Source organism: Gadus morhua, chromosome 13, assembly GCF_902167405.1.
Source record: "Gadus morhua chromosome 13, gadMor3.0, whole genome shotgun sequence".
Lineage (NCBI taxonomy): Eukaryota > Metazoa > Chordata > Actinopteri > Gadiformes > Gadidae > Gadus > Gadus morhua.
In genome coordinates this window covers 19,278,538-19,289,286 of record NC_044060.1, presented here as the reverse complement: position 1 = coordinate 19,289,286, position 10,749 = coordinate 19,278,538, and the positions used below count along the sequence as shown (strand labels likewise).

Below are 10,749 nucleotides of genomic sequence, written 5' to 3'. Positions count from 1 at the left end.
GCGTCAGCGGCGGCCCAGAGAGCAGGACAACACCGGCGGGTCGAGAAAGTCAACGGGGACAGAGCAATGACCGCAGCCAAAACATGTGTGACTGTTTCTTGAATCAAAACACACGTGGAGAAAAGAGAAATTCACACAAAAGGACAGCAGAGATCACTGTCATGCCAGGCGCTTTGGCGGCAAATGGACATACAGGAGCGCACTCGGACGTGCTGCACGGGAAGCGCGCGTCCCCGGGCAGCGGCATCAGCAGCAGCAGTAACAACAACGGCGTCTCCATGGGGTCACCGGACGGGGAGGCAGGGGGGCGGCTGCCGGTAGAGAGACTGACACAGGGCCGCACCGGTGTGGTAAGGTTTGCCCGGTCTGAGCCTCAGCGGCGCGAGGCCTGGACCATTTTCACCCCGGAGACGCAGGGTGACCCTCGCGTCAAAGCGGAGCGCGGCGAAGGGCACCGGTTCGATTCCAGGACGGTCACGCAGGACTGGTGTGACGTTTGTAACTGTCAGATCAGTGCGCGTGCAGCTCTGAAGTGTCAAAGTAAGTAGCCTACGCCTGTCGTATTTTTATATATTTTGTAATGCGCCTATGGACGGCACAATTGTCAGCATTTAGAATTTGCTGGGACGGGATTTACAAAACTGACTGATGGACAAAATCCGCACATCTTTGCAATAAGGTCAATGTGTTAATATTCCCCTAGCAGGCCATAAAACCGATAGCTGCTGCCATTGAGATATTATCTGAATTAATCATACGTTTCTCCACGATAGTAGGGTGTATTTGCTAGACGGGGAAGGAGAGACAACAGCCCAAAGACACTGTTGACATTGCAGGGCATCCAGCTATTAGAGCTAGCCAGCACGCAAGCCTCCGGGAGTAAAGGGAGTTTAGGGACCGCATTATCTTCTGCTCCCAGCTTCTCTCGCTGTCAGAGCTATTTACAGCCTATATTCTCAAGCCAGTGAACCGAATCAAAGAGAAATAGCAAAGTTAGCTCCTATTTCTCTCTTGCAGTGCAGCTGCACTTGTTGGAATTAGTAGCACGCCTACTACTTATCCCATTTTCATCAATCACGGCTTTTTGGGTTGGTGAATGTCCAATAGGTGTTTGGTATTATATACCAGGGTTGGAAAATATCATAGCTTCTTTATAAGATCCAGAGATTTCACATGTAGTTACCCCTGTGATGTGGCCTTTGAAAACTATGTACCACCGGTCTTACGTATCATCCCCACGCCAGGTCTTTCACACCTTATCATGACATAACCCCTGCGTCGCTGTGAAACACATACACCTGATCATATAACCCACATGTACACACACCCACATCAACAAACAAATCAGGCTCACACACACAAACCTACACCTCGCGGGTTCTAGCACAAAATGTGTATGTTAGTACCTAATTATGACTGGATTTTAAAGTGTGTGTGTGTGTGTGTGTGTGTGGTGTGTGTGTGTGTGTGTGTGTGTGTGTGTGTGTGTGTGTGTGTGTGTGTGTGTGTCACTGAGAGCTGAAGGGAACAAAGGGAGGGGTTGAAGCAAGGAGATAGAGAAGGGCGCCCATATACACAAAATGCTGTGAATGGAAACACAGAGAGAGAGACAACGGGAAACAGAGAGACAGCGGTGAGAAGAGGGTGAAACGCAGTGTGATAAGTGGTCGGATGCAGATAAGACCGGGAAAAAGACGCAGGGGAGGGAGGTGAAGAGAGAGGGAAATGACAATGGTTGTGCAGAGGGATGGAGAGGTTGGGCCGTGTTGGATGGAGAGCCACTGCAAGAGAGGGATTGGTTAAAAGAGAGAAAGAAGGAGAGAGCGATTGTTATTGTAGAGCCTTCTGATTTAGTGTGGTATCAGCAGGAGCTCAGTGGAGCCAGAGGAGAGATTACTGGAGCACTTATCACACAAACACAGACGCACGCCACGCATACGCGCACACACACAGACACGCACTGCCGCACTGCCACACAAAACACACACCCACTCAATTAGAAATTGATGGGCCTTTTTTATAACATACAGCCTTAATGTGGCCGTTATTTAGTTGCTCTGTGGATCCAACTAATCAGTTCCTATGGACTTGTGTTCAGTCAGCAGTTTTTCCTCTCTTGAAGGGGGGGGGGGGGGGGTTCTGGTTTGGATGAGGGGGAAACAGAACATGACCCGAAAGTGCTGAAATAGAAAGAGAACTCACACAGACATGCACACACACACACACACACACACACACACACACACACACACACACACACACACACACACACACACACACACACACACACACAGACACACATGCAACCACACACACGCGGCTGTCAGCTACACCCAACAAATGACAGGGGAGAGGAACTATGTCCTCGCAACCATAATCAACCACAATCTCTCTCACTCTTTCTCTCACTCTCTGTCTGTCTGTCTGTCTGTCTGTCTGTCTGTCTGTCTGTCTGTCTGTCTGTCTGTCTGTCTGTCTGTCTGTCTGTCTGTCTGTCTGTCTCTCTCACTCAGTCTTTTGTTTTGGTCCTGCTGCAGGGCGCCTCTCTCTCTCTCTCTCTCTCTCTCTCTCTCTCTCTCTCTCTCTCTCTCTCTCTCTCTCTCTCGCTCTCTCTCTCTCTCTCTCTCTCTCTCTCAGTCTTTTGTATTGGTCCTGCTGCAGCCCGCCTGACTTTAATCCACCCCCCTTGGCTCTGCCTCTGAGCAGGGCATTGTGGGTTATATTTATCCCTAGAAGGAGCTGCTGTGTGGCTCGCCCCTCAGGGACAGGGGGCAGTGGTTCCTGAAGGTTGTATTTTTCATTGTTCCAGCTCTTTCTGTTTGGGAAGTCTGTTGCCCTCCTGCTTTTCCTACTGTCACCGTCTTCCAAACAGAGATGGGAGTTTGGTCAGTGGTGAGTTAGTGACGCTGTTGACCAAGACACACAAACACACACACACACACACACACACACACACACACACACACACACACACACACACACACACACACACACACACACACACACACACACACACACACACACACACACACACACACACATTCTCTTTCCTCCTCTCCCTGCTCCCTCTCCTCTCTGCTCCTCTCCTCTCCTCTTTGCTCATCTCTTTCCTCCTCTCCCTGCTCTCTCTCTTTTCTGCTCCTCTCCTCTTTTCTCATCTCATTTCTTTCTTCCTCTCTGCTCCTCTCCTCCTCTCTCATCTCTTTCTCCCTCTCCTCTCTGCTCCGCTCCTCTCTGCTCCTCTCCTCTTTTCTCATCTCTTTCCTCCTCTACTCATGATAGCATTTGACAGCCTCGGTCTCTCTCAATCTCTCTCCCTCTCTTTCTCTTGTGCTGCTGGCCACAGAGTAAGGGAAGGATTTCTCACGTTAGCCTAATCCCAGATTGGGGGGCGTTGGGGTCATGTTTGTCTGGACTCAGAAGCAGGAGCAGTTGCATTTAAGTAAAGACTCAGATGAATCACTTCATAGTATCCCCCATTGACCAGCACTGCAGCATACATGCAGTGAAGTTCAGTGATTTAGTTCAGTTTGTTAATTAGCGTCCATTGAGATGGAATGTCCTAACACTCACGCTCTGTTGCTCTGCCCTTGCATGATTGGTTCCTTTTGGTAGCTCTACTGTTTCAGCACTGCAAGGTGAATGCCCTGCAGTCCGGCAGCACTTCCAGCGGCTTCCATGACCACGGTTTCACAAGCACCCACTGTGTCATTGAACTTGAGTATGTCTCTGACCACGTGCAGGGACTGGCTGTAATGGAACTGAGAGACTTGATGTGGTGGGACAGGGGGGGGAGAGTGCGTGCTGAAAGGACAGGTGAAGGTAATGTTACCGATCTAGTCTTTATATAGGAGCTCTCAGCCCTCTGTTCTCAGGGGGAGGTACTATGGTGAGGGGGTCGCTCTCTGGTCACTGTCCTAGACAGAGGAGACCTTACACACACACACACACACACACACACACACACACACACACACACACACACACACACACACACACACACATACATGCTAGTCATGGCTGTGAAAATGTTTTCATTGAACCACGGGTCTTTCGCTTCCAACACACACACAAACAAACACCTCCATATTTCCCTATCCTACCTATTCATCTGGTCCTCACAGTGCCAGCCTTGTTCCACCGTCCGCGAAGGACTGAAAGAGCCATTCACACTAGAGATGTCTACAGACGAAAGAGCTCTGTTTTACATGGCTCATGGCTTTCTTCTTAATACGCACCAGACCTGCTGAATGGTTTTAACAAAAAAATATAAATTTGAGCGTGTTCATGTTTTTTCAGGCCATAAATATTCATGTTTATGGAAATACACATCTAAGTGGAACTTACTTAATTAGGCAAATTACCATTTGAAAAAACGTTCTATATTTAAATCTTCCTAGTCTTATTATCATGCCCCCGGAAACAACAGGTTCATGTTGTTCACGGGTCAGTGCCAAAATGATTCATCCACCTAATTATTCGTAGTTATCTCCTGTCTAGAGGCAATGTGTCTTTGATAATCCACATGGCTTGGCGGAGACCTGCTTCATGCAAGATCAGCCCGGCCTTGACCTGAATCAAGCTTTGTGGAGTCAAACAGGGGAGGCTCTGCCAACGGAAATGTTAGCTTTTGTGGAGTGACCTTGACGGCGCTGTCCTCGTTCTCTACAGAGGGTACAGAGCTCCTCTCCTCCTGGATGTATGGCAGAACAGTGGGGACTTTCAGGAGGGCTATATTTAGGTCGCCCTTGGTAGAGAGAGGGAGAGGGAGAGAGAGAGAGAGAGAGAGAGAGAGAGAGAGAGAGAGAGAGAGGGGGGGGGGAGAGAGACTTCCGAATGGAAAGTACAGACAACTCTTCTGGAAAATATGCAGATTTTAGTTCAAAACAGCAATGAATAGATAGTTACACAAATGATGACACGATGACAACCATGACAAACACACACACTGGAAGATGACATGGTGTACGCAGCATGGGGGCTGTCGAGGTGGGATGGGACTTGACGTCAATGCATCATCAGTACTTTGCCATACACTCAAACCTGGCACTCACTCTGTGATTGACAGTGTGTGTGTGTGTGTGCGTGTCTGTCTGTCTGTCAGTTTGTGTTAATGATGAGGTACTATATCCTGTGTCTCCAAATTCCTCAGTTTAAGAAGTAGGGCAGAGCAGTATAGTCTCTCTCTCTCTCTCTCTCTCTCTCTCTCTCTCTCTCTCTCTCTCTCTCTCTCTCTCTCTCTCTCTCTCTCTCTCTCTCTCTTCTACTGTGCATAATAATAAACCGACGGACTGCATCATCTATACCCCCCTCCCCTCCCCTCCTCCCCTCCTTCAAACTTCAGATGTATCGGATCCCATCTGTTGGGTATGATTTTCACATATAGGGAGATAAAGAGAAGGTGAGAGAGAGAGAGGGAGAGAGAGAGAGAGAGAGAGAGCGAGAGACATAGCAGGCGGTTGATCAGAACCCCGGGCAGACAGCAGGTGATCTAGGACTGCAGTGCTCCGTGGTGTGTCCTATAGTCCTGAGTCACTCTGATTACAGCATTCAGCGCGATGAGCGAGCGCAGGCAGAGCAAGAGCGTTATGCAGGGGAAGGTGTTTTTTTTGGGCGGTTTAACAAGAGCAAGCCGGAGAGCGAGATGGATGCAGGCAGTGTTGTGGTGCGGGGTGTCTGTCCCTTTAAGCACTCTGTTTGGTTACCGCAGAGTGTGTGGGTGCTGCAGTAGGACCACATCCAGAGTGGAAGGAGAGAGAGAGAGAGAGAGAGAGAGAGAGAGAGAGAGAGAGAGAGAGAGAGAGAGAGAGAGAGAGAGAGAGAGAGAGAGAGAGAGAGAGAGAGAGAGAGAGAGAGAGAGAGGGGCGAGGGAGGAAAGCGGAGCGAGGGAGACAGGGGGAGAGGATGCGAACACATCCACAGAAGCAGAACACGGGAAGAAGCGGGCAGCGAATCCAGGCCCGACCATCCGTCCGTGCGACCGGGAAACAGTGCTCAGAGTGGAGCAGCGAGGGCGATCGCTGAGCGACGGGAGCGGAGTGCGGCGGCTTTGATTCCAACTTCTCCGGGCGAGGGGCACGGACCACGGGGGACGCCTGCCATGCGTGTCTGACCGACGTGTTGCAGAGACCGGCGGAGGTGTGAGCGGCGCCGGGGTCGCGGGGGGAGCGAGAGAGCGGCAGGGGGCGGGGGGCGTGCGAGGAGGAGGAGGAGGAGGAGGAGGACCGGAGGGCGCCGGCGGTGGAGGGGTGGCAGAGCGGGAGGCGCGGGGGCCGTTGGTTCGGAGCGGGGCACCGGTGGCAGAGTGGCTGCGCTGGGATGGCGGTGGCGGGGGGCACTGGGGCGGCTGGCGCTGGGGCAGCCCGCAAAGGGACAAGGGCTGCCGGACCACCGAGAGGAGGGCCAGCGAGGGCGTCTACGCACACCGGACCCTCCCCTCCCCGGGATGGTGGCACCGGGCGCTGTGGCCGGCGCCGATAGGACCCCTCACGGCGGGGCATGGGATCGCGGAGGCGGGGGAACAGGGAGACGGGCCAGGTGAGGAGGCGGGGCTTCCCGGGGCGGTCCCGTCGATCTTGCATCAGGTGTCGGTGTGTCTGGAGGAGGTGAGGGGGGACGCGGAGGGGGAGGACGGGGCGGTGGGCAGCGCCTGTTTCGGCCCGGTGTCCCGGCGTCTGGGCCGGCTGCTGAAGAGGCTGCCCAAGTCGCGCTCCTGGGGAGACGGGCTCCGCACGCTGCGGCGGACGTCCTCCAACGGATCCCTGATCACCGCCTCAGGTACGGAGAGGAGGGCCCCTGAGCTGGGGGAGAGGGGCAGGGGAGGAGAGGAGGACCCCCGGGTTTGGGGAGAGGGGCAGGGGGGGAGAGGAGGACCCCTGAGGTGGGGGGGGAGGGGCAGGGGGGGAGAGGAGGACCCCTGAGGTGGGGGGGGAGGGGCAGGGGGGGACAGGAGGACCCCTGAGGTGGGGGGGGAGGGGCAGGGGGGGAGAGGAGGACCCCTGAGGTGGGGGAGAGGGGCAGGGGGGGAGAGGAGGACCCCTGAGGTGGGGGGGGAGGGGCAGGGGGGGAGAGGAGGACCCATGAGGAGGAGCATGTATTGACACTGCTGCACAGTTCTGAGAGCAGCCACTAAAGGGGAATCACAGGATGAGGTTAATAAAGGAAGACAGATTCTGTGAAACCACAGCTGCTGTCAGGAGCGGTTTCACAGTGTTTGATGAGAGACGATGGTGCCAGGGGGAGGTTTGATCAGGGGGGGTCCACTGAGGGCCTAGGGCCACATTATTGAGGTGTAATGTGTTGCTGCCTATCTGCGAACTGCCCTGGACTCTTTGTCTGTTGTCATCCTGCCCTCCTCTTCCCTGCCCTCCGGCCTATCCAGCCACTGAATTATTCCTACCTTCTTTTGTTTCTTTTAGTATTATTTGTGTGTGTGTGTTTGTGTGTGTAAAGGAGAAGAAAGAATATAAGGGCATGTCGGCATGCAGGTTGATAAAACGAGTATGCTCTTGCAAACATTTATATTATCCATTAATTCTGTTGACCCACAAATATTGCACTGATATGAAATCCGACCAACACACAGACACACACATTCACTCAAAGCCTACCAAGAGCTCTGTTAATCTGAGGAGAATATCTTGCAGGAGCAGATTATGGCATTGATTTTAATATTCAGAGCAGGAATCTGAGCTGGGAGAGAGCTGGCTGCAGGCTGGGTAACATGGAGACATTGATTTCCTCCACCTCTCCACCAAAGAGAAGACAGGCTAATGCAGTTTGGGTTCGGCGGGTAACATAAGCACCGATTGCAGTCTGGGTGGAAGGGAGCAGAATGTAAAATGGCTGTAGACTGCAGATTTATTGATTTGTTGATGCATGCCGAGATGAAAAAATAATGGCTAATGCAGCTTTGATGAAAAAGCTGCATTACCATGCATTTGTTTGTACGTTTCATTGTAAATGTTTGTGTGTGGTGTAACTGTGAGTGTGGTACACAAACTATGTGTGTTTCTGTGTGTGTGTGTGTGTGTGTGTGTGTGTGTGTGTGTGTGTGTGTGTGTGTGTGTGTGTGTGTGTGTGTTTGTGTGTGTGTGTGTGTGTGTGTGTGTGTGTGTGTGTGTGTGTGTGTGTGTGTGTGTGTGTGTGTGTGTGTGTGTGTGTGTGTGTGTGTGTGTGTGTGTGTGTGTGTGTGTGTGTGTGTGTAGACCATTACTAAGCACGACTAAGGATGCTTCTTACCGGAACTCTATTACCTAGATGATGTCATATTGCATACCCCCCCCATCCAAATCCCCGCCAAGAACAAGGCTAGCCCAGCCATCAACCCAACCAGCAAGTGGATATTTTAGGGTGGCCCATCTTCAAAGAAAAATGTAGTTAATCCCCTTATGAACTGTGCTGCTCCATATTGCTCAGAGCTTCTTTAACTCATACATTTGATGGGCCCTGTGGTGTCTGTTATGATCATTTGGGCTGAGGCTGCCTGGGTGTTTTACCGTATTGCATCACTGGAGGCTGGGGGATGTTTTGGTTTCTGAATGAAGGTCAGCCGCCTACTTCTCACGCACCGGGTCAACAGGTTGTATGATGTACAGTGTAGGGCCTTGGAAGTTCATATTCGGTTGAGTGTGTATGCGTGTTTATATATACGCACAGGAAGTCGGATTTGTCACTTTAAGATCCTGTTATGCAAGCTAACGTAAGCTTCTTGGAAAATAATGTGTATGCATTTCATGAAAATAGAACAGAGAAACTGTCGATATGTGACTTTTTAATGTTCTTAAATTGTTAATCATCCACCCCCCCCCCCCCCTCCAAACCCTCCAAACACACACAAACACCACACACACACACACACACACACACACACACACACACACACACACACACACACACACACACACACACACACACACACACACACACACACACACACACACACACACAAACACACACACACACACACACACACACACACACACAGATCCCTTCAGGCAGATGCGTTGCTAAAGGGATGCGTGCCAGGCCCAGGGACTGCAGTCTGCAGTGATGGGTGACCCCTGTGGGAGGGAAGGTTAGCCGGTCGGCTGCAGGTCTCCTGCATGTAGCTGGGCCGGAGAGCTGCTGACACACGCAAGGGGGGGGGGGGGGGGGGGGGCCCAGTAGGAGAGGCAGGCGCATGACAGGCGAGAGACTGTCAGCGAAAAAAGGGAAGCCATGTTCTGTGGGTAGATACTGAGGGCGACAAAAACAAGAAGAAGCGTCACGTATTTCCACCGCATGGAATTCAGTAGTTCCCCCCGAAATGTAGTTGGTGCGAGGAAAGTACCAAGATTCCCGTTACGAACGTGCAAGTCTGCATAGAATGTGGTCTGGTCGGTGTGCTCTTGTCAACGTAGGCGACTTCTGTCAACGTGCTATACTAGAGCTTTATACAGGGTTCAACAAGACCTCTCTTTCAAACAAACACACACACACACACACACACACACACACATAGAGAGGTATTGCAACCTGCAATGTGTACCGTTAAACACTAAGTGACACTCGACTTGACACACGACTTTGGCCTATGAGGGGATCCCCCCGCTGTGTCTAGTAGTGAGTTAAGTGGGTTAAACACAACCCCGGCTGCAACACCTGCCGTTACCGCAACAGAGATTACGTGTTGTGCTGCTGTGTGAATACGAGCAAGACAGGAAGTGTCTTGCTCCGTCTGGGCTCTGAGAAGAGACGCCAGAGGACCAAACTGGTTGGTAGATATCCTGGATGGCCTCTGCTGTCTCCTGTCTCCAGAGCTTCCTCCCCATCGCTGCACCCGGGTCGATGCCCCCCCCCCCCCCCCCCCCCCTCCCCGACCCTGGGTGCCTCCATCTCACGAGGGATGGAATCGATTGCAAGTTCTCTGAAGTAGCCAACCACATTCTTCCCGTTACGGCTATTTGCAGGCAATTTCCCATTGAATCCGCCCATACTGTCTATTTGTAGGCAATTCTCCATTGATTCTGCCCTTCACTGGCAATTTGTAGGCAATTTCTCATTGATTCTGCCTGTACTGGCTATTTGTAGGTGATTTGGAATTGATTCGGTTGGTACCCGCTATTTTCGGGTGATTTTCCCTGAATTATGCTGGTACTGGCTATCTGCAGGTGGTTTCCCATTGATTATGCTGGTACTGGCTATTCACATGAGAGGAGGCCTCGTTCTCTTTGTCTTACACCCTCTTGTTTCTCTTTGTTCTCATAACTTTTATCTGTCTTTACTCTTTCAGTCAGCATCCATTTCTCTCCACTCTCTCAACTCATTATCTCCTTCAGTAGTTTTACAGTCTTATTGTGTGTCTGTGTGTGTGTGTGGGTGTGTGTGTGTGGGTGTGTGGGGGGGGGGGGGGGGCGTATGCGTCTGCTTGCGTGAGACAGAGAGCACTAGAGAGCAAGGGAAAGGTAAAGCAAGAAGAGGAGTAGGAATAACAAAGGCAGTAGTCTGATAGGGGATACATGTGGTTGATGTTCAATGATACAGATTACCTCTTAAGTGGCCGTGGGGAACGCCCCCAATGGAAACAGACAGAAAGACAGACGGGCAGACAGATAGAAATAATGAGACAGACGGGAGCCCAACAGCATGCAAAGCGAGACAGGTATTATCTCCTCTGGTAGTCTGGTGCAGCAGGCTAGACTACCAGGGCTAAACAGTTGGATCACTGTGATTTAGGGGGCGCTGGGATGAACGCAGACACTAATGACC

At 51.7% G+C, this 10,749-nt stretch overlaps 1 protein-coding gene across 1 annotated transcript in view; it reads left to right on the top strand.

Moving 5' to 3' along the window:
* Positions 1-161: 161 nt before the first annotated feature.
* The window catches only part of rassf5 (Ras association domain family member 5), a 27,703-nt gene continuing 17,115 nt past the window's right edge, over positions 162-10,749 (top strand). The window contains exons 1-2 of the mRNA XM_030374768.1: positions 162-540; positions 6,058-6,777. Coding sequence (XP_030230628.1) covers positions 162-540; positions 6,058-6,777 — 1,099 coding nt within the window. The remainder of the gene's footprint in view (positions 541-6,057; positions 6,778-10,749) is intronic.